Source organism: Artemia franciscana, chromosome 17 (genome assembly GCF_032884065.1).
Source record: "Artemia franciscana chromosome 17, ASM3288406v1, whole genome shotgun sequence".
Taxonomy (NCBI): Eukaryota; Metazoa; Arthropoda; class Branchiopoda; order Anostraca; family Artemiidae; genus Artemia; species Artemia franciscana.
Genome location: NC_088879.1, coordinates 16,377,544 through 16,402,435, shown reverse-complemented (window position 1 = coordinate 16,402,435; position 24,892 = coordinate 16,377,544). Strand labels below are relative to the sequence as shown.

Genomic DNA, 24,892 nt, shown 5'->3' with positions numbered 1-24,892 from the left:
TTGGGCAGTTTCCCGCAGCTCAACTTGGCGCCTGATCTATTACATGTCTGTTATAATCAAAACGGTCGTAACTTCAGAAATTATGTCATAACAGTCTGTTCCTTAATATATGAACCCCTTCTCTGTACCCTCCTTGTCATCCTACTAAGGAAAGCTGGCTTTGTCTCTAGCTACAAATGCGGTCAGAAATGAAGTTAAAAATAAATTAAAAATTAGTTTAAAAAAAACTAAATTGAGCAATAAACTTGGATATCACTGTTTCTATGTAGTTTTTGTGTAAGTTCTAAATGTGGATACCAAGATTTGTAATAAGAAACTTCTTCTGAACTTGTTTTTATTTTGAAATTTGGTGGCTAATAAACTCTTATTTCTTTATGAGTCCAGGGAAGCGAAAGCGTTAGCTAACAAAAAATAATGAGCCGAATTTTCAGAAACACATAAATCGAGTTGAAAAAAAATCCGCTCTAAAAAAAGGCCTAGCGTACTAGGCTAGCCTGTTCTTGAAAATATTTTTACGAAACCAACAAAAGAAATAACTGTTAACCATCTCTATACGACTGTCCAGTTGCCTGTTAGTGCCGGAAAAAAGGGAACTCATCAGTGTTACCATGCAAAAATCAGTTTGTCTCTGTTTTTCAATGTGACGGGGAGCAAAGCTTTAGTCAACGAGCGATTCAATGGTGCACTCTTTATTTTGATTTGACATTTCGTGATGTCTAAGGGGTTTCAGGCTCTTTTCTAAACTATCATTTTTCTTTTTGTAATTACAAGTTATTGTCGTGTTGAGTTCATATAAAAGTTTTATTTCCTGATTATTGTCGATGGTTTTTTTTTCACTGAACAATTTCTTTTAAATCGTGTTTCAAAAATTTTTAGTAAGCAAGCCTGCGGTTTGCTCTTTAATATGTTGCTGCTACTGCTCATAATGATCATATGAATGATATGATCATAATGATCATAATGAAACGTGGTTATTCTCAAGTGAAGTGTTTTCAACGATGGTGATTTCAAGGGTATACTTTTATATTGATGTGACGAAATGTTCGAGGGGTTTTGGGCTCTTCTTCCAACATCTGAAAAATATATTATTATTCTGTTGAATTTGAACAGTACTTGTTATTTCTCATTCTGCGTCCTTTGAGGAAACTTCTATCATCACACCTTTCCTTCAAAAATATATTTTTGAGCTTTCCTTTGCTGTGAGCCGTGGATCTCTCGTAATTGTAGGCAGGGAACTGCCCCTCCAGACTTCAGTTTGCCCCCCCCCCCCAGCTGAAATTTAGTTTTGCAAAAAATCTTTTCAAAACTAAGATGAACCTGCATATCTCAAGCATCCAGAGAAATAGGTCAGTGTTCCTTAGTATATCTTTGCCCTTATCCTACTATGTGACTGATTTTTTTCCCCAGTCATTTTCACTTGATTCGGGAACATTGCCTCCAACTTTGCCCTCCCCCCAGGATCTTGACGAAATCACGCTCCTGTTTGTTGTTAACAATAGGTCGATGATGTGACCATCAATTGCATGACGTGTGTATCAGTTTTATTTTATTGCAATAAGAGAATTTTGGGTGGTTTTAAAGCCAAATTGAGTGGTGCACCCCTCTACCCTTTCCAGAAAATGATGGAATTTTTTTTTGTTTACGTGTTACAAAAGGAAATATATAGCATTTTGTTAATTTGAGGAATACAGGGTGGGGCACAAAAAATAAATAAATGGAAAAGCGAGAATTATGGTGTTTCAGACTTCTGCATATCCTTTTTTGTTACCCCGCCCTATGTTTGTACGTATTATTTTCAAACTCAGTACGAATTGTCCAACTATTTATGAACCACTAAAATAATTATTCCCCTTCAAGTGAAAAGTCCAGAATTTTTCAAAAGTAAGAGATTTGCATGCGATGATTTTGATAAGATGTGACGTGGTAAATGCTATAACGTATGAAAAAGAAAAAGGCCCATATACTTTAATGCCAGGTGGTTGAGGGGGAGGGGTTTGGTGTTAATCTGAAGAAGAGTTCTAAGGGATATAGTTCTGTTCGCTTAAAAGTCGGATTTAATTTGCATCACATTTTTCCCGACCGCTGGGTGAGGACAAGCTATTTGGGAATTATTTTATTTTGACTGTTTATAGTTTTTTTCATATATTCTTTAATTTGCTTTTCTACTATGACTTGTTAAGGTTTAGCTGGCCAGTTATGAATTTTTACTACATTCTACCGTAAATGTATGTCTTTTTAATTGTATTATTATCATTTTTTTTAGACGGAGAGCTTTATGTTGCAACAGTTTCGGATTTCTCCACAGCAGACCCTCTGATTTATCGTGAACCTCTTCGAACTGACCAATATGATCTGAAGCAACTCAACGGTAAATAATTTATTTCGGTACCTATCGGTTATATAATGGACACTCGGGATTTGAAGTTCGATTAATGTTAATGAAATGAAACAAAATATGATGAATATATAATAGTTTAGAAACAAATTTGGGCTATATATTTGCACACTAGGGTTGCGTGGGGGGTAAAGCATAGCATATATTAAATACGTAAACTAACCATTGCTGTATTTAATACATGCTGTGCCTTACCACTCCCTCCCCCTAATGTGCAAATATCAAATTTGTTTGCATAAACCAAACCAAAATACAAACTAAATACTAAAATAAGATATAGCCTAGCTAGAATTTATTTTCCAACCAAGCCGAAGCTAATTGTGTGGTATAAAGACGTCACTTGACCAGTTTCTTGTGTCATGTTCGCAGTATCCGCGATCGAAATTCTATAGTGCATATTATATAACCGATAAGTAGGCTACCTTTATTTCTACCAGAAAAAGATGTATGCTTATTTTTGCGACTTGCTGAAAAAATTGTGAGTCAAGTCAACTTCGGCTCATGCCAGCTTCCACTATTTAACAAGTTGCTTAGAACTAACCAAAATAGAATAAACATGGTTTTTTGATAGTACTAAAGTTTTTGAAAATTGTTTCACAATAATGAACTTTTAAAAGTGATGAGTGCTGAAATATTCAACCTCGCTTCGAACTAAGCGGCACTCAACTGCTTGACTTCCATAAGCATTGAGTAATGCCACGGATTGGTTCAGAGTGGCCGTGTTTGATTCGAAAATGCCCAAATAAATAATCTTAAAATGACTTATGAGAAAGGTAATACCTTGACCCTTGTAACACAGGCTTCAATAACAGTTTGGAGTTGTCATATTTAAACACAAGCCCCTCCTCCTCTCATGCCAGTTATATATCTATAAGTAAGACGAAACGATGCCACACATTTTACCGAAATCTAAGGGATTGCCAAGCTGTCTGGCATGGCCTTACCCTCTTCACTTAACTGTTATGATTCGACCATTGTTTTATTGCCAATTATTCAAAAGCCAAAGGATTTTAGTGCATCCACCTTCCCCTGGATTCTTGGAATTTTCTCTAAATTTCCCTAGATAAAATTTGACAAAAATTAAAAATCCATAATTTTTTGTTAATGTTTGTATCTACGAGCAGTTATTTTTGTGTATTTTTCAGAGAACAACATTTTCCTTTTGGGGGGGGGGATAAATTGAGGGAAATACGGACAATTCTTAGATACTGTTAGCCCTGGGGAGGATTCAGGCGTTTCTGACCCGTTGCTCAATGATGTTTCTCAAAATAAATATATTTGTCGCTTCTACAGAGAAGGTTTATTTACTTTTCAGAAGTAAAACCTCAATACACTCTTTGTCCTAGAATTGAAGTGTCTTGTCAGCGTCTGTCAATACAATGCTGAATTTTCTTCAAAGGAAAGATAAACATCAAAGATTTATTGGCAATTAATCTACATCAAATAAAAAAGCAAACAACTCTCCCGAATTGAAACTAAAGAGCAATGCCAAAACTCGGACAAATATGAATTATCCTAAGGATGGTTGGGATACCCTTCCCCTTTTTCAGTGTTTTACTGAAAGCACTCTGTAACAAATATAGCCAGTTGGCAATTGCTTTTGGTTTATTTGGTGACGACGTTTCGGAACAGTCGAACCAAAAGTTTTTATTATTTTAAGCAAAATAATAATTATTCTCGAAGAATTTTGGGAAATAAAGTTAAACTTTTTATCGAATTGCATTTGACTTAGGGTATTAATTCTTACATCATTGAGATGGAAAAGACAAATTTTAAAATAGACGGTTGGGGACTGAGGGAGTGGTAACCTATATTTTATAGGATGAATTATGTTCGTTCAAAGTTTTAGGTTTATTGTTTTACTTTCATTTGAATGTGTTTTTTTTATATTGTTTCATTTTTAAGCCCCTCGGTGAAAAAAAACCGTCCTACCTTTCTGCTGGAGATTTGGTAGCGCATCTGGTGTTTGGGGAAAATTAAACTTGTGCCGCCGATAATACCGATAAAGGCCTTGCGTGATACCCTTTCAAACAAGGTACAATATGCCAACTTTTCTTGTTTGGGGTAGGCTACTGGGATTTTGAGAGACAATTGGGCTATGTTTTTGCCTCCAAACATACCGACTGACAATCATTGCATTATTCCGGTTCAAGCAAGTGTCATATGCTTATCTTATTCTAATAGTTGCTGATTGGGTAGGGGTTGGTTTTGGAGGGACATTGATCCTGAAACCAAATGGATTGAAAATATCATATTATAGTACCTAACAAAAATAAGTAGGCTAATTTACTGTAGCGATTAATATCGCAACGTATTCACCGCGGCGTTAAGTTGTTCGCTGGGACCAAACTGCCAACACTGTGTTCTTTCGGTATAATTGTTAATATACTCATGGAAAACCTTGATTTGTAGAAACTTGCTTTTATGCAGATAAAAATACATGGAAGTGTCAAACCAACTAGCATGCCCGGCTAGCTCATTAAGTAGAGCGCCTGACTCTAAACCTTGGAATCTTAGATAAAAGCTAGGTCTTGTGCCCTTTTCTGCCGGTAAAGAGTAAGATACTGAGCATATATCAATTTTGATTAAAAGTTGTATTTGTTGAGTGAAAAATCGGTCGAGATTTGGCTATTTGACGCATATATTAATTTTGACTAAAAGTTGTATTTGTTGAGTGAAAAATCGGTCGAGATTTGGCTATTTATTGCATAGATTAATTTTGATTAAAAGTCGTACTTGTTGAGTGAAAAATTGGTCGAGATTTGGCTATTTAATGCCTGAAGATGGATAAAGAAATCAGTTAAAAGGATGGAGGGATTATTATCTCTCCGTAACTTAGTACTTCCAAAGTTGTAGTTTTGATAAGTGTAGGCCTAGGTTGTTATTTCTCTCGGCCCAGGAATCAAGCTAAAACTGCCAGGGATAATGTTGTTGGGAAGAGGAACTACGAGTCTTTTGTAAGTTTCAAGCCATTTTGAGCTTCATGAGTCATTTTCAAGCCGTATGGATAATTTATTCATTTGCTTGTCTTTTGAATTTGGTCTGGCTATAATATTAACCAAGTCTAAGAACAATTTGTATTTCACTAACATTCTTAAGAGAATATGGTCATTAATATCCATAAGTTAAAAAAAAAAAAAAAAAAAAAAAAAAAAAAAAAAAAAAAAAAAAAAAAAAAAAAAAAAAAAAAAAAACTGATATGCTAGGGTACTCAAGCGTCGAAGGAATTGCCCCGTTTTCTTTTTATAAAAATAAGGAACCAGGGCAATCAGAGCTGTCATCCTAAAGAAGTTACAAAGAAACTAATTTAATTTCAATTAGACAAGCTGATAAGGATAATTCAACAAAAATTTTTTCTTCTTCATTGTCTTTAATAGCATGACTCCGTTAAGCTAAGGTGGCAGAGTAACTGAAATTGTGAAAAGTATCCGGTTATTGAACTGGTATGTGACCTCCGCAAGAAAAAGCCGAAGGCAAAGTATAAGGGATTAAGGCTGCGGTTGGCTTTCTCGACCCACGCTTCGACGCTTTTGCATTGTGTGGCATTTTGTGTATCTGTTTTTTTAGTAAGTGGCCCCTAGCTGGCACATACACAAAACACATTTACTTAACTTAAATTGTTTAATTAAGCCTAATGGCAAGAGCGACTAGCTCGAGATCAGATCAGCGCCATAAGCGAATTAATTTTAATTAATCTCCTTTCTCCTTTTTAGTATTAGTGATTGCAAAAATTCTTGAATAGAATTTTGTATTTTGTAGCAAGCATTGAGATGAAAATTCTTTCTGAAAAATTCTGAATTTGTCACGTAGGCCTAAAGCGTGTTTTTGATCACATTAATTAGTTATAAGAGCTGTGTAACTTCAGTCGTTGCGGAAAATAGTGAGTAATAGGCCGAACTGGAATATTGTTAATTATTTCTAGACAGGATCAGAGGCAATCGTGGACTAGCTTGAATTATCCCCTCACTCTTGTTTGTGTAAAATTGGCAGCAATAGCTGATATTTTAAATCTTATCTTAAATTATATGCCAGTTGTATATTTTAAGGTAAGTAAAACATCGTTATCGTTGATTTTATAAATTAAGCGAGAATCGTGTTTTTACGGTAAGCTGACTGAAAAGAGTGTCCATTTTGCTTTAAAGTAATACATATTTCTGGTGGTTGACATGTAAAATTTGTCCTTGTTCGCATAAATTAAGGATAAGAGTTGTTAAACTGGTTATAATGGTGAGAGAAAAGAGCATTAAGATGAATTAATTTCCGTGGCAACGCTGAATTTGAACATGAAAGCATTTTGTGTTTTTCAAACAATTCGTGGTAACGAATTGTAAGTAAGGATCTCAGCATAGTTTCAAGATGTTTCAGTTTTCTATAATCAATGGTACAAAAAATTGCTAAAATAATTTTATGTAAATTTAAATTTTTTTGTAAAATCAAAATTAACCCTTCTTCCCAGAAAGTAGATCCTTGATATTAGTGTTACCACACCTTACAAATACAATTAAAAAATTAATTCATTTAGTTGCTCATAACCTTGGACTTGTTCTTTTTATAACTTGAAAAAAGAATCAGTGAGAAATTCCCACTAGCTTTATCTCACCATAGCCCGACACAATAAGAGTTAACAACATAGCATTATTGAACAAGTTTGCTTAGGATATAATTACGTGAAAGGGAAAAGTTTAAAATTGGCAAGGTTTAAAGCCAAAAGCTCAGCGTTGCATAAACAATTTCGTAGTAAATGTGTCATCGTCCACCGAACATAAAACTTTCAATTCTTAGAAAGATAAATCAATTAAAAGAGGTTATTTAACATTAACTGTTGCATGGTTACTCAACATGGGCACGCCAAACCCTTGGGGGCAGTAAAACGTTTCAACTGGTCCTGTTACCGCCTACATACTCCTTTTACGCTGTTTTATAAGCAGTATTAAATCCTACGTTGAATGTTGAAGTAAAATTTCCAACATTTTTATAAAATAAAGGTATTCCTTAAAAAAATAAGCTGGAAAGCCCGTGACCGCTGTAAAGGGTGAAGGTCCTAGAAGGGCGGAGTATTAAAAGGGAATGTATTTCTGTTTTCTAATGTTCTTTTCGTTGAAGGTGATGCTTCCAATGAAGCCTATGTTTAGTCCCTAAAATATATTCAAGGCTATACCGAGCCATAAAATATATGATGGTGGAGGATATCTGGACTTGAAAATGTTTTACATATACTTCTCATTTCTGATCTTATCAATTGATGAAACACGTCTTGAGGTAAACCTCAATAAGAGATTAAAGCAACCCCTCCTATCATTATCTGAAAGAACACCCCTCTCCTTATAACGATTGAAAAATAATCAGCACAGTCATTTAGAAGACGTTTTTTCAAGTGTCCTTAAAATAATCTGCCAAAAAAGTAGGTTCTGAAACTATCCAAAGTCCAACTTGCTTTGGCACTGAATGAATTAAAAAAAAGAAGAAAAATATAGTGGCAAATATTTTAGGAAATAACCTGTATTTTCTTTTTGGAAAATCAAACATTGTCTATGTGTGTCTATACTTGACACGCTAATTCTCCTTTTAAAAATAACGTTTGAACTGAGTCCAAAACGTGAACCTGTCTAAAAATTATATCGGTATATTTTAGGCTTTTTTTCCATCAGCATTATCCAGCATTATCACTTAAGCTTACAAAAAAAAAAAAAAAAAAAAAAAAAAAAAAAAAAAAAAAAAAAAAAAAAAAAAAAAAAAAAAAAAAAAAAAGATTAAGATTAAACGTTCTTTGAAAAACTGCCTTTATTGTTCCGTGTAACTGCGCGGTCCGGGATCATTCATGTGCGGTGGACGTAAAACTTTATGGAGCTAAGAGTAATAGGAATTAAAGCTGAAACAGGGTTGACACCCCGTAGTGATTTATCACGCTATCTTTAGTGATTTTTTATATTGCCTACACAAAAAAAGCTAAATTTGCACATAAATCACTAGATTATTGAACAAAATCACTAAATCAATCAGAAAATGGCTAAAATCTAGTGATTTTTGTCTCCATATGGCAACCCTGAGCTGAAGGTGCAAGATTGACAAAGTTGAATACACCTACAATAGGGAGTATCTAGCCCATTCGAGTGCTCTGCTCTTCACTAAGTTATGCCATTTTAGGCAATTGCCTGAATCCAAGTTTTTATTACTTAAGAATAAAGAAGGTATGAAAAATATTAGTATCTCCTTGGGCAGTATATGGCATTTTTATTTTCTTTCTAAAATGGACACCTGAAAATAGACCCCAAAGCTTTATCTAAATTAATGCTCACAGTAAGGTATCACTTACTTTTGTTCGTGTAAAAATAATTCTTGGAAGTGAAATTCCTGTAATAAATTTTGTAATAATTACTTTTGTGTGCGGTCCGTAACTTCTATAGTAGGTGCGCGCAGAATATGATTTACGGACGAAAATATAAAGAATATTTTTTATGTCGCTTTGGCAAGGCTAAAGATTGTAATGCTATAATTTTTATATCCAATTTATACGGGAGTGGGTTACCGCGGTATCGTGGTAACTTCCATTGTTCTTTTTGTTAATTAATTGGTTGTCCTTAAGGTTTTTGTTATTGTTTTATTGCCAGTTTTAATTCAATTCAAAGTGTCAAGGCAAAGTGCAAGGTTATGTTCGGGAAAGGCGGCCTGAAGTTTTTAGGGGATCAGGGCGTTTTTCCACTGGGATTGTCTGAATCGTCTCATGATAAACAAGGCCAGTTTCTGTCATGGACATCCAGATTGAAAACAGTTTTTGTGTTTTATAATTTTTGTGCTACTGGTTCTCTGAACCTGCTTCATCTTTCCCCAAATGAATAATTCTCTGCATATAGTATTAGTAGTCCTAAGTCCAAATGAATATATTGGCACATGTCATGGACTTATAGAGGATCAGGGTGCTATTTCATTCGGGTTGTTTGAACCGTATATGCTAAAAAGGCTAGTTTCTGTGCATGAATATCAGATTTTAAAACAGTTTTTGTATTTTTATAATTTTTGTGCTACTGGGTCCTTGGACCTGCTTCACCTTTCCCTAAATGAATAATTCTAAGAATATTTTATTAGTAGTTCTAAGTCCAAGTGAATGTGTAGGCACGCATCATGGACTTATAGAGGATCAGGACGCTATTTCATTTGGGTTGTTTGAATAGTCTCATGATAAACAAGGCCAGTTTCTGTCATGGATATCCAGATTGAAAACAGTTTTTGTGTTTTTATAATTTTATAAGAGCCAGACCTCTTGAATTCTACTGCTGGACATTTATGTATGCATATGAAATTTCAGAAATTTGAACGAAATTTGAAAATTTCAGTAAAGAAATTGGAATTTGGGATTTGCGGATTGACCTTTAAGGAATTTTTTTTTAGAAATCTAAGAGAAATTCAGAATTCGATCTCAGGTTTCGAAGAGGTTACTCGATGTTTTACAGGTATCTTACCTCCTATTTAGTGTTATTTGTCACTATAGGTACTATTTTGGTACGCTTAGAAAGAATGATTTCTACTTTAATCTGGAAAATAATTGAACATTTGCAAACTGCGGAGGAAGTTTCCATTTCATAATTACCAAACCAAAAAATAATTTTAATTCATTTCCGTCATTGAGGTACAGATTTGTTGTCCTGATCATAAAAAAGCCGTCTATCCTTGTTCATCGTCGTTCACATGGACAAATAAAAGCTAAATTGGGGGTAAGTCCTTTTATTAGACTGCGAAAACATATATAAAAAAAAATCTATTTTCACTGTCTAATAAAAGTACTTAACCCCATTTGAACTTTTATTTGTTCGTCATAGAAAGGCAGTTCGGTCTTCGAATTTTTTTTTTTTTTTACCTTATTTAAGATGTTACGCCGAAAGTTAGTCCACGCGGTTTCTTGCAAAATAGTTTATGCAGCTTGATACACACTGTTTTGTTTTAAGATACTTAAATTGGATATTTTCCATATGTATTTTTTTTCTTGACACTAACAAGAGAACGTAAAGGGTAAAGCCTTAAGAACAAACCCAAATGAACAGTACAAATGCGTCAAACTGCTAGAAAGCACCACAGAAAAAAAGTATAGGTTATGCAAGCCTGAAATTTTACCGGGAATTCGAGAATTACGAAGACAGGGAAAGAAGAGAAAGCAGTAAAAAAGGAAAGAAGGGATAGAAGCAAAGAATATTCGATTCAAAAAAAATGATTTTCGAGAAAATCACTGAAAATAGACAAATTGTACGGGAAATATAAGAACTATAGGCTGAATCGCAAAAATCTTGAGATTTCGGGGAGAAGACCTATAGAATCTTCCCCCTCTTGCTTGCCTGTCAGCTAGATCGTGTCTATGGGGTTACCGGGTTTGACCCCATCCCCCGAATAGTTTATCCGGCTCGTAAAAATGTAAACCAGTTTTTAATGCGTGCTTTAAGTCTTTCTCGTTGCCCCTACCCCTGAAAAATAACACTCCTCGAATTAAAAATCCTGGATTTACCCATGCCTGTCAGATAATTTTTCATATTTCAGTAAAATTCGGGTCTAACAGGAAACACACACATTAACTTATTACGGGGAAAGCATGAAAAGTGCAAGAAATGGCGAAGTCTAAATATACGATATATTTGGCGGAAAGAAATGGCGAGAAGAAATGATAAGAAATGGCGAAGTCTAAATCTAAATAGACAAACTTTTAGGGACAGTGATATTAGTTCCAATTTCTAGGGAGGGGTGTATGTCTGAAAGACCCTCATCCTGCACATTTACCTGCTAACAAGCTCAAACTTTGGCCCTTCGTCATTATAATCTCTATTTGTGAAACATCCCATTACTTCCTAAGTAACTAAAGTTCACGCATTATATTAAACCTGCCAGGATAAGTGCAAACAGTCTGTAGGTGGTCGGTTCACTTGAACTGTTGTTTAGCATTCAAGTAACGTCGGATTTAATTTTATTTACGGGTCCACTAGATTTATGGGTACTACTTAAAAATCACAAGTTTCAAGATTGAATAGACTGCTTGTATACACTTTTTGTGCGTGTTTTTAAATACCCAAGTACATCGCAAAACGTCATGTGTGCTTCATGAATTTAATAAAAAAAAATTTCATGAAATTTCATTCTGTTCGTTTTAAGTTTCAATTTCGCTCCTTACTTTCAGTTGAAAAAACTTTTTTTTTTTAAATTTAATTTCTGAACGTTTTTGAATTAATGCATGTTTTGATTTTGGCTCTCCGCGCAGGAATAATTAAAACGAAATTTGTATATTTTTTTTTTTGCTAAATGGCTTTCTCATAGTTTTGATCGGATAATTTTTAGAAAAAAAGGAGTGGGAGAGGAGGCTTAGTTACCCTCCAATTTTCGGCTACTTAAAAAGACAACTAGAACTTTTACTTTTTTACGAACGTTTTTATTATTAAAAATATATGTAACTTACGTAACAAACTTCTATATTCGTATGTTTTTACTACTTATATGAGGGGGGTCGCCCCCTCGTCAGTACCTCGCTCTTCACACTAAAGTCTGTTCGTGTTTTTTTTCCTTCTGTTCGGAATAAACACCCATCCCTTTTCCTTTTGTCTGCCAAAAGAAAAATATACAGAATTTCACATTTTTGTGAACAGAGCTTGAAACATCTGATGGTGCGATTTTCATTGAGATCACTTAAGATTTTGAAGGTTTCCCCCCATTTTTTTGAAAATCCAGCAAATTTTCTCAGGCTCGTAGATTTTGATGGATAACATTAAATTTTAATGAAACTTAAGATCCAGCTTGAAAGCCAATTTTTTTGAGGTATCAAGTGGTGTCAAAACTGTGTTTTTTGGAGTTTCGGTAACTATTGGGCCGATTCGCTCATCACTAACACTTCGTTACCACGAACTGTTTGTTTCTCCTTTTTTCCTTTTTTTTTTGTAGTCAATGAAGCATTTAGCTGTAGATATAACGACATAAGATTGTATATAAACACGACAAATCCCTCCCTAATTGGTTGCAATCTCTTATATTAGGAATTATTATAATTATGCGTCTATATTATATGACCATTCTAATTCTGAGACTGGATATCTAGATTATATGGTGTACTTTATAGTGTGCGCGGTGAGCTTACTTTTATCGTTTTTTAATAGTTTAGTTTATGAACGTAAAGCACATTGAATGGCTTAATTATAGGTTAATGAAAATGGAGACACGCCTGTACATAACTCACTGAATATAAACCATGCATGGCATATAGTTAGTTTTGTTACCAATAGCTACATTTCTGGTGGCCATATAATATTCATCTTTGGGGGTTGTTTTACTGAGAAATTGTTTCAGTCAATAGTTAACAGGGACATAATTCGTAACTCACAAAGAAAACCTTTAAATAATATTCATTCATATATTTTTTATTTTATTATAGAATAATTCTTAATAAGATAAAAACCGAATCATAAATGGATCAGTAGAAATATAATTACGTGGTAGTAGCCTCCCCAATGGCTCCATAATTTGTAAAGAAGGGGGAAGACAAGTGATATTTAAAGAGTAACTCTATGAAAAATGAAAAGAAAATGTCAAGCTCTAATTACAGCTGTTTTCACCTTTTTCAACATTAAAGATCTAACTTATAATTTTATCATTAAAATTCTCAAATCTATATAAAAAGAGCATGTTGCAAATTAGATAAATTAACGGTTGCTTTCAGTGCAAGAGTTTTAGTTCTAACTTTTAGTTGGAGTTTAACTTTTAAGCTTTGAGTGTTCTAATTTGATTCTTAACTGATTCCTTGGGAAGGTTTGATAAAGTTCAACCTGACGATAGAAGCCAGGCCGAGGAAGGTTGTTCATGTCAGGATAATTATAGATAATTATAGATGGCCTTGTAAACGGGGCATATTTTAGACTTAATTCCTATGCCTTATTTCACACAAAATATATTGAGATATGACAACAAATTAAATGGCTTGGAAAGTGTCAAGTAATTTTTCCTGCCAATTTATATTAAGAGTAATTAATTTGAATGTTTGTATAACCTATGGTAATTGTTGCCTTTATTTATTTTTTTTGTATTAAGTTTTTTAAGTTCTCTTATTAGTTATATTTCATCTTTTTGTTCCAGTATCAGAGAAGCTCGTATCTGGATATAAGAAGCATTATACTCGTCTCCGTATTAAGATTTATATTTCTTCGCCGGGTCGCTCCTTACTACAGTTCGTTACCACGAACTGTTTGAAAAGATAATTCGATGTCTATGTATTAATAAGTCCTTTATTCTAGTCTCGTAGTAGTAACAAAAATGGAAGTAATCAAAATTGTATTCAAAACATATTCCTTTTGTTCATTAAATATCTTTTCGGTTTAATTTGTTTATTACACCTCTATTCATTGCAAATTGCTGGATAGGTTGATTGATCTCTCAAGCTATAGTTAATTGATAGTGCTTCAATTGTTACCTACACCGCGAGTAGATTTTATTTGGTTAATAAGCTTTGTAGATATTAATCTAACATCTATTGTTCGATCATCAAACACGGAATAGATAAATAAATAATAATCCCACAAATTCACCCCTAACCCTTTAAATAAAGAACAAATACCGGCGCTCTGCTTGTTCAATTGAACGCCTAGGCGTGACTGCTTGAAATGATAAACGTAAAAATTCCCACTGCTCGTCATAGTAAATATATAATTTAATAGTTATTATTGTTTAGTAGTTATTTAAAGATACCACAGAAGCAATTTGTAGTATTTCTTCTATAAAGACAATTTTTGAATCCACATTGGCCTGCCATATTATAAAAACTACCAAACTCTTTATCTAGCCGAGTGTGAAGACTTGGACTACGACCACTGGTTTGGATTTCCAAGCCAAAAGGTGATTTTCCTTGCTATATGAGGGGTTTTAAGTCTCACATAAAGGGCTTTTGACCATAACTTGCACTGTTCTTTTTGATCTCACGTCATTTTTGAGGGGTTTGAGGCTCATTTTTGAAATATACATAAATTTGTTTTCACTATGAATTTTTAGTGTTAATTTTTTTCTGTTAACCAAAATAATGGCTACCATTCCGAAATCAGCTTCAAGTGGTAATTTTTTTTCGCACTAGACACTTTTTCTTTTCAAAATTCGTCTTTAACCTTTAGTTTATTATCAGGGCCGGATAAAGGGTGATTGGAGTGATTGGGCTCAATCGGGCCCTGCATTTGAAAAGGCCCCGCGTTACTATCAAAATGAAAAAAGAAAAATTTGAAAGTTAATCCAAATTCTTTTTGACAATAAGGGATAAATTGTGATTTATTCAAAAATTAAAAATATATTTATTTAAGTATGTATTGCTGGATAAGAATTATTAACTTGTGTCTTATCATATAATATATATTTTATAATGTAGGAAACTAGTACCTGCAAAAGTTCATGTCAAGTTGTCAAGTAGAGATTTTGCACTTCGTATGTTAACTACTTTACATACGTAAGGTACTATATTGGTATATTTATTAAAGTATTTAACATACAGACAGGGCCCCACAAAAAGTCTAATCGGGCCCCACACCTAATCAATCCGGTCCTGGTTACTAGGGGCTGTGGTTTACACTTTACAAGATGGCTGCTATATCTGCAACCGTGATGTGATTAAAGCGTTCATGTAATACAAAGATACGTAGTAAAGATTCCCCTCAAGATCTAGGGATTTTTACTACTTTTATTCAACTCCTTGTTCTTTTTGTATAATCCTTCAGTTCTTGGCTTTTTGATCCAAGTGGTAACTTCTCCCCGCCCTACCTTAAGTAATGGTAATATAAAATGATATCAGGGAAAATTAACTCGATTTATTTTTTTTAATTATAATATTGGCCATTTTTCTTATAATGAAACTTTTTCTCTGCTTTTTTTCTAGTTTGTTTAGTGTCAGAATGAATTTGCCTCTTAGACATTTTGGAATCGACATTTTGATACGCTATAGTTCATATTTTTCATTTATGGAGTTTCTAGGCACCCTATATTGTTTGATGTGTATTTTCCCTTAAACACCAGTTATTTGATCAATTTTATTCTTAATTTTCTCTGGGATGATTCAATGGTCAGGTGCACCCAGGGGAGGGGAATGGGGTTGTTAACGCTGCGAGTTTGAAAAACAGGTTAACTAAATAAATTGTAAAAAATTCAAGACTTTTTGAAGGAAATCAGGGTCCCAGCCTTTGCGCTGGCCTGCCCTTCATTGTGAAAAGGTTGTTGAAGGGCTGTTAGTTTTCGGCTTTCAATGTTCTGTAGATATCAGAGAAGCAGCTTTGAGAAAAGCAATTAGAGCTAAGTCGAAAGATATTGCCTGAAACTACCCTATTTCTTGTTCAACCATGTTCTTCAAAGGTTATCTAGTTGAAAACTATTAAAGACTCATTTCTCCCCTTGATGAAAATCAAGTATGTAAGCATCAAGCCATGTCTAATTGTAGAAAAAGCCAAGACAGATAGTCCGATTGAGTAAGAGGCAGATCTGGCATAAGCTCTTATTAGGATTGTATAAAAATTATGCCAGTTCATTTGTTGATAGATACTATCATTTGTTGATAGAACTATCCCTGCTGGGAATATTATTGAAGCTATTAAAGCATGGGGAAGGAGTACTTATTATAAAATTGTCAAAATACGTTCCATTAAAAGCCCAGCTGTTCAGCGCGAAGTCCTTAAGGATCCAATCTCGCTGTGTCAATATTTTTCAAACTTATTGCCTCTGGAATCACGGAAAGTTCAATGAGATTGATGCACCCTTAGCACCTAATATCCGTTTTTTATTAAATTCCCTGTCACGCTCTATAGCCTTAGTCATGAATACCTCAAAGAGCTTTCCATAAATCGGTTATTAACTTTACATAGCCTGCTTAGCACTTTCTAAAAGAACTTTACTCTTTTCATATCTAAACGGAAATGATTTTCGAAGTTCTTAATATGCGCGAATTTGGAGAAGAAAGGTTTCTTTCAATTAAGACTGGAATGGGTTGGAATATCTGATGTTTAGAAGGGCTATTTATAAAATTAGAAGAGTGACTTATTCAGCCATTTACAGAAATGGATTGAAAATTGGCCTAGAGAATTACAGATCAGAGATAAAAGTAGAAAATTCGGCTGAGAGTGATAAAATGAAAGATAAATTCAATAGTGTGTGTTTTGGAGCGAAGGCCTAGTAGGACAGAAACCCCCCGAATTTTTACAATAAAAAATTTAAAACGTAAATTATTCTTTTCTTAAAGCCCCGTTCTCTGTTTCAGCGTGAATATCAGTCTTTATTATTTCACATTTTCGCTATTTTAATGTTATCTGATCATTTCCTATCGTTCTTCATGAGATTTTTCAAAATAAGATTTGTTACTATTCCGGTATCCAAGCCCTCCTTGATTCTTACACAAATATTCTTGTGTTTTCTATTGTTTTTTTTTATTTATTCAGAGACTAAAGTATACCACCCGCGCAGTGGGGAACTCAAAGGATTCGGATATCCAACCCCTTTCCCCCTCTCCTATACTGAAAAATTTAATCCAGCAAAAAAAAACTTTTAACCATAGGCATGCCTGTGAATTTTTGTTCACTTTTTGCAGTTGAATGTCTTTACGAAATAAATATCCCCTTTGAAATTGAATCTAAGCAACCCCTCTGTCCCCATTTTCTGTTTCTCTGATAGATCCTCAACTTGTCGTTGTTTTTCGTGAGTAAGGAAAGATTTATCTCATTATGATAGATGGAGACACCTTAAGTGTCTCCCCTCCCTTCCCAAAAAGAGCAGTTGCTCCCTAGACGTTAAGCTGAAAATAAGTGTAGGCCATCCGCAATCTTTTCCTCGTCTCTTTATCTCCCATCTGCTGCTAAGTCGTTAGAGTGGTTTTCTTCCAATCTGTTTTTCAATTATTCTTTGGGAAGGCAATTTCTCCGAAAGGAAACCTCATGTCTCATAAATATCCCTCCTGAAGTTTTAGCTCTCTTCATTTTATCCTAAAAAGGAGTCCCTTGTCAGCTGTTTCTTGGGTATTGTAATATCCTTACAGCCTCTTGGGCTATTCCCCCAAAATTGGATTGAGATACCTCCCCCAGTCGTTCAAAATACGGGAAACTACCATTCAGGAAATTGAATACAAAAACCCTTTTTTCTTGCTAAATAGTGTTTTGTTGAATGGTTGCCTCAAATTTGAAGCGTGTCTTCTATTTCGTATAAATCCATTCATGCTTGAAGGGGCCTATTTAACCATGTCATATTCCAAAGTACACTTTTCCTCGCCTTAATCAAGATTTAGAGATGATTTTATTTCTAGAAAGCAAATATACTTTAAAAAAACAAAAATTTCAAGCTATGACTGCTATATTCGTTTGTTATGCCTGAGAATGGGCCTAAAATTTTATTCCGTGTCTAATAGACCTGAAATTTACCAAGCCAGAGCGTCATTTGTCCTATTCTGAATACGAGGTATAGCTTAAAAGTTCCTCTTTATATAGTTCATCCTTATCTTTATAAAGTTCCTCCTTTTCTGGATACGAGATAAAGCTTAGAAGTTCCTCTTTTATCATTATAAAATTAAACAAATCACAATTGTTAACTTACAGGAATTAATGTATATGAGATGAGATAACATAAGTTATGTTCCCCAACAAGGACAAAGATCGTTCAGCAAATACAAGGCGAAGGCTCCGCGAAGGCTCCAACACCTGTAAATGAGAAGTCCCCTTAATAATTTTTTTTTGTTATAATATTAGCTTTACTGGAGTCAATTGTTTTTGTTGAACTGTTGACTGTACTTTTTCTTCAATATTATAGATAGATCATTTCATACTAAAAGAAGATTAGTAAACCAAGGTATATTATGGCGTTGAAACATAAACTTATTATTTTTTTCGTAGAGATATCAACAGGAAAACAAGGTTTTCTCATTTTGAACATGTTTTTCTGCCTTATCCCATCTTCTGTTTCTCGGTAAGGTAAACATCGTATTCGCCTTAAAAAAAGATGTAAAGGTTTCTGAAAAAGTGAAGATCTTAGAAAGAAAAAAGGAAAGAAAACGTTTTCGTTCTCCTCTCCCTCGTGAATATCAAAGTTTCAATAGACAAAAATGTTAAATCTTTATATTGGATCCCTCCTCCTCTTTTTAATGACGATGGGTATTTCATGACGATATATATATATATATATATATATATATATATATATATATATATATATATATATATATATATATATATATATATATATATATATATATATATATATATATATATATATATATATATATATATATATATATATATATATATATATATATATATATATATATATATACTAGCTGTTGGGGTGGCGCTTCGCGCCACCCCAACACCTAGTTGGTGGGGGCGCTTCGCGCCCCCCCCCCCAAGCCCCCCCGCGCGCGTAAGTCGTTACGCGCCATATTAGTTACGCGCCATATTAGTTACGCGCCATTGTAGTTGTGTTCCTATGTCCCACCTGTGAATATAGATATATATATATATATATATATATATATATATATATATATATATATATATATATATATATATATATATATATATATATATATATATATATATATATATATATATATATATATATATATATATATATATGTTTTTAACTACGTAAAATTTGCGAATATACAACATTCTTTGCTGTCCCATTGTCTGTGCATATAAATAGATTTTCAGGTTTACCGACTCTTGAACATGCAACATATAATGGTCCATGGGAAAACAATCCATATTCAGATCTATACCTCATGATTCTAATGATTGCCCTTGAGCTTTGTTGATGGTGATTGCTAATCGACCATTCCCTGAGTCGCCATCGTCATTTATATATCCCCCTGTGCACCCCGCCGTCCCCTTTGTAGTTATGTCCCTGTGTCCCGGTCGTCATTTATATTCCCTGTGTCCCGGTCGTCATTTGTATCCCGGTGTCCCGGTCTGTATATACATTCGTTTTTTAGTTTTGTTTTTCTCCTTTATTTTTTTCCTTTTTTCTTTTTTTTCTTTTTTAGTTTATTTAGATTTTTAGATTTTTTAGTTTTTTTATTAGTTTTTAGTTTTTTTGTAGTTTTTACCATTTTTTTAGTTTTTTAGTTTTTTTTTTTACTTATGTCCTGGTCGTCATTTATACTCCCTGTGTCCCGGTCGTCATTTGTGTCTCGGTGCTTTGTTGATTGCTAATTTATATTATATTTATATTTATATTTTTTATATTTATTAATATTTTTTTAGTTTTCTTTTTCTCTTATTTTTCAGTTTTTTCCTTTTTTTTAGTTTTTTCTTTTTTAGATTTAGTTTTTTTTTTGTTTTTTACCTTTTTTTAGTTTTTTTAGTTTTTTTTAGTTTTTTAGCTTTTTTAGTTTTTTTTATTAGTTTTTAGTTTGTTTTTTTTTTAGTTTTTGCCTTTTTTTAGTTTTTTCAGTTTTTTTTAGTTTTTAGTTTTTTACCTTTTTTTAGTTTTTTTTTAGTTTTTTAGCTTTTTTAGTTTTTTTTCTTTTTATTTTTTTTTGTAGTTTTTACCTTTTTTAGTTTTTTTCTTCTTTTGTATTAGTGTGAAATAATTCAGACGTCATATGCGGACAAACACGACGTCACTCGACAGACAGACAGACAGACATAACCCACAAACAACTTATTTATATATATATTTATTCATATTTTTTTAGTTTTCTTTTTCTCTTTTATCAGTTTTTTCCTTTTTTTTTTAGTTTTTTTCTTTTTTAGTTTTTATTTTTTTTTAGTTTTTTACCTTTTTTTAGTTTTTTTTAGTTTTTTTTAGTTTTTAGCTTTTTTAGTTTTTTTATTAGTTTTTATTTTTTTTGTAGTTTTTGCCTTTTTTTATTTTTTTCAGTTTTTTTTTAGTTATTAGATTTTTACCTTTTTTTAGTTTTTTTTAGTTTTTTAGCTTTTTTAGTTTTTTTTCTTTTTAGTTTTTTTTGTAGTTTTTACCTTTTTTAGTTTTTTTCTTCTTTTGTATTAGTGTGAAATAATTTAGTGTGACGTCACCTGATCCACAGATCCACACACAGACAACTTATTTTTATATATATAGATATATATAAATTATGAAAGGGGGTCAGTGGATCTTTTTTGTGGGGAGAAGCTTCGATGCCTGAAGCCACAGAAAGGGAATTTTTAATCCACAGAAAAGAAATTCTCAGGTCTATGTTTTCAGACTTGTTGAAAAAGGTTCATCACACTGGTGGCAGATATTTTGCCCTGTTACCGCCCTTTCATTTGAGAAATGTATGGAGTATACAAGCAACATAGATGCTGAGGGGTTGACTGCTCTGCTCCCTTTATTGCATTATATTTTGTGTAAAATAAAATTTACTCGTATGCTTACCTACCCGGAGACGGAAGAGGGCTGGATGGACAAAAGGTGATCGCGGGCAGCCCTTTTTTGCTCTTAAATTACATTTGGAAAATAATTATTTTGTTTTATTTACCCAACATAAAATTGGGGTTGTAAACTTGCTGGTTTGAATTATTTGCACCGTTTGTTGGGTTTTAATTGTTGGTTTGATATCCTTACAGAGGTCGCTACAGCTTTATTGCTTTTGAAGTCGTAATATGAGAAGAATACCTTAAACTTGGTGCTATTTGTAAAATGTCCTTTGTCTTGGCTTTGATATATCTGTGAAGTTTGTATTGCATGAAAATTGATTTACGCTGGAAAGACTACACAGGTTTTATTTATTTCAGACATCTTAATGACTAGTTTTTTTCCTTGAAAAACAAGTGTGATAGGATCGATGAAGCCGATTGGTTCAATGAGTTTATCACTGTTCTACCGCTACAGGTTTCGGGATTGTTTACTTCGTGGTTGTTTTTTGGACATGAAATGTTACTTATTTGGGCTGAGTATTCCTTTTTCTAGGTGTCTAATCGATCTGGTGACTGCCATTGTGCTAGAAATTATAATCTGCTGTTTCTGTTTTATGCCATTAGCTTTGACGGTGCTGTTCATCAATGACCAAGGGTGGACCGGTGCTAACCCTGGCCCTCTAGCTCAGCCAGGTTGCTCTGCTGGGAATATTGTAATCCTACAACCAGGAAATCTAATTTATTAAAACCATAGGAAAAAAGAAAATAAAAAAAACTGGAAACAATGACAGAAGCCCTCCCCCTAAAAATATTTCCAGGCTGTATAATTAGTCATTTTGTCCTTCAGCTTGGTGACAAGAAGATATAAAAAGTTGGTATTTTGCTGTGAAAAATCACTGGTGGTGTCAAGAAAGAAGTCAACCATTTATTAATGTTACATAAAGTCTGGACCGAGTCCTATGAAGTATGAGATATGTTTTGACACATTTCCAGAAATGCTCACATGAAATTGAATTGCCGTTTGAAAAGTTAAATTTGTTTTGGTTTTGGATGCCCGTAATGTGAAAAACTAAGAAAGACTAAAACAAAACTCGATTCTAGTTGTCCTTCCCTGATTTCACAGTATACACACTTAAATTTGTCAAGTTTGTGCGTCTTTATTTAATGTTCCAGAACTAACTCTTCTGGAGAATTCTCTCTTAAAAGAGACTTAATTTACTGATTGCGTGATTAGTTCGTTCCAAAGACAGGAAAATTTGTTTCAAACTCTTCCTTCCATATTCCATGATATTCTCTACTCAATATCAACAAACAGTTCGTCGTAGCGGACTGTAGTAAGGAGCGACGGTTAAAGTCTGACTATATCTCATAACTCTGCTTTTTAAAACAATAAAAAAAACTTTAGCGTAAAGAGCGGGCGTTGATTAGGGGACAGCCCCTTTCATATACGGAATAATTTCTGTTCGTTTTAAGTTTTAATGTCGCTCCTTACTTTCAGTTGAAAAAACTCGTCTTTTTTAAATTTAATTTTCCAAAGAAGAACGACTCATAATCTTGGGGGAGGCCCAGTGTGACAAGGGCGCCAATGAGCAAAATCTTGGGGGATGGCCATGGACAAAGGTGCCAATAATTGACCAAACTGACAAATTTATTCTAAAAAAGAGTAAAAAAGAGAAAAACAGGATAAGAGGGCACCAGAAAAGATCTTGGGGAGTGGGGGGGGGTCCGTGGCTCCTATGAATTCACCAGTGAACCTCCGTGACAGAGAATTTGGTGGACATTCCGATGCTAAGTTTCTTACTGGCGGATTTATTAGCTCTCATTCTAATTGGTTGAAATGGATAATGTGCAAATAAACCACATGCATGACTGGGGTACATATGACGGTTTGCAGTAGCCAGCGCATAATGAGATCTTACTTATGCGGTCAATATGGAAAATAGTTTGTAGCGACTGTGTTGAGTGACCACAAAACTGATCGGCTGATGTAAAAGGAGTCCATATGGTGGTTTCATGGCTTCGCATTTCTGAGCCAAAATGCCTCAGGTCCTTACGCAGAATAGTTCATATGAGGCCAGTCCATTGTATGCGTTAAGTAACGGTAAAACAGGAAACATGAGAATGAGTTGAAAGCAAGAAAGGACTAATATTTACTCTGCAAGACGGGTCAGTAATGCATCCGTGGTGGTGTAGTTTATCTCAATAGAATTAATCTGTCTTACCTGATTAGAATCAATCTGATTAGACTATACCATACAACGATATTGTGACGACGCAGTGGATGGGGACGTGGGTCTTGATCGAAGATTCTCTCCAACCTGTCGCGTGGAAAGAATCTTATGCCAGCTTTGCCTCTCACTCAGACGTCTTGGCTTTTTTCCAATTATGTCTTGGCTTTTTTCCAATTAGCCAGACTTCAAAGAAACTTGATTTTAATTCAAAAATCAATGGATATATTTCCGATATATTTGTGATGATAATAATAAGTGGTTTTAGGATTAAATCAACGAATGGCTTAATAGGGTAAAACGGCCTAAGGTCGACATGTCGAATTCCACTAGAGGTTAGTTTTGCCGAAGACTTATTGATCTCAACCAAGACTTCATTTTCACTTTTTTAAATAAAGAAAACAAAAGCTGAAAATCGAAATCATGGGACTATTATAAATCTAGGAGCACGGTAGCCAAAGAAAGGGCTATAATCTTTGTCTAATTAAGGGAGCCAGACTGATTTTGTTGCGTGTTAAAGACATCTCACAATTAAACATATTGATGTATTGTCTAAGCGATGGAAAAAAAATCGTGTTGTTACGAAACTGACACAAATAATGAATGACTTCATATCAGGATACTCTAATAAATAAATTCTTTGGCGTTGATAGTTTTTCGCTGCAGGAAGTATCGAAAAGCTTATTTATAAATGCCACTTATTGAACAAAAGTAAATGGGCCTATAAATTGGAAGTTAAAATGCGTTACTTGTAACAGAAGGCTTAACTTGGGTAGCACAAATCTTGTGTATGGTGGTCGATTCGTGAAGAACCTTAGGATAAGGTGTGCATGGCTTTAACTGGTCCAATTTTCTCAAAATGCTCCTTTTTTAAGTTTTCCGCTATTTCTTGAAGATCATAGGGGCAGGGGGGGGCTTGAACTTCATCTCTAGAGATACACCTAGAACCTTCTAGACCCTCTAGCGAAGAACCTTAGGATAAGATGTGGATGGCTTTAACTGGTCCAAATTTCTCAAAATACTCCTATTTTTAGTCTTACGCCATTTTTCGAAGATCATAGGGGGTAGTGGGGGGGAGCTTTTGCTTCATCTCTAGTGATGCACCTACAACCTTCTAGAACCATCTAGTGAAGGACCTTAGGACAAGGTGTGCATGGCTTTAACTGGTCCATTTTTCTCAAAACGCTCCTTTTTTAGTTTTCCGCCATTTCTTGAAGATCATGGGAGGTGGGGCTTTTAATTTCATCTCGAGTGATGCTACTCTTCACTAGTGTTAAAAAGAATACGTTGAATGTTCGTTGTTTGTGAAATTATAATGGAAGGAGACATTAAAGGTGGAATGTTTTGTATGATGACGTGTGACTTTTGACTCTTAGTCTCTACTAAAGCTTCTTAGGTTTTCAGGGGTTTTGCTGAACGACTTGCCCTTTGAGCACTACTCGACAAGTTTCTGTTAATCTTTTTAGTAAAACTGTCAAGCTAGGTAAATGAAACTTTAGGAGAATTGATCGGCAGTCAGAAATTTTAACCCCGAGAAGAAGTTCTGTAACACCCCTTTTATCACCTTATTCGTCTTATTTGTTTATCACTATTCTTCTCTCCTCTTTTAAAGCTCCACTATGGGAAAGGCCTGTTTTAATCAATAAATAACGAATAAAAAAAGATGCATATTTTCGTGAAATATATTGGAAGTGGGGTTTGTTTGGAATGCGATTGGTTATCCCGATCGGTGTGGGGAACGTTGTTTTCTTCAATTACTCTCATATTAACTAGTTTATTGTACTTCAGTAGCACTCAATTACAGGTCTCTTGTTTAAACTTCTCCGATATTCAAACCTGTTTACTATATCTCCAACTGGCTCTGTTCTCGCTCAGCTGAAAGGCTTTTAAACTAGACGAATCCCCATAAGTATAGCTGCCAAGGCAGCGTGGACCGAAAATTAGGTTTT

General features: G+C 34.1%; 1 protein-coding gene across 3 annotated transcripts in view; it reads left to right on the top strand.

Annotated features, from left to right (window-relative positions):
- LOC136037921 (semaphorin-1A-like) overlaps nucleotides 1–24,892 on the top strand; it is a 233,001-nt gene that overhangs the window by 105,688 nt on the left and 102,421 nt on the right. For all 3 annotated transcript variants that reach the window (XM_065720778.1, XM_065720777.1, XM_065720776.1), the window contains exon 7: nucleotides 2,264–2,368. In XM_065720778.1, coding sequence (XP_065576850.1) covers nucleotides 2,264–2,368 — 105 coding nt within the window. The remainder of the gene's footprint in view (nucleotides 1–2,263; nucleotides 2,369–24,892) is intronic.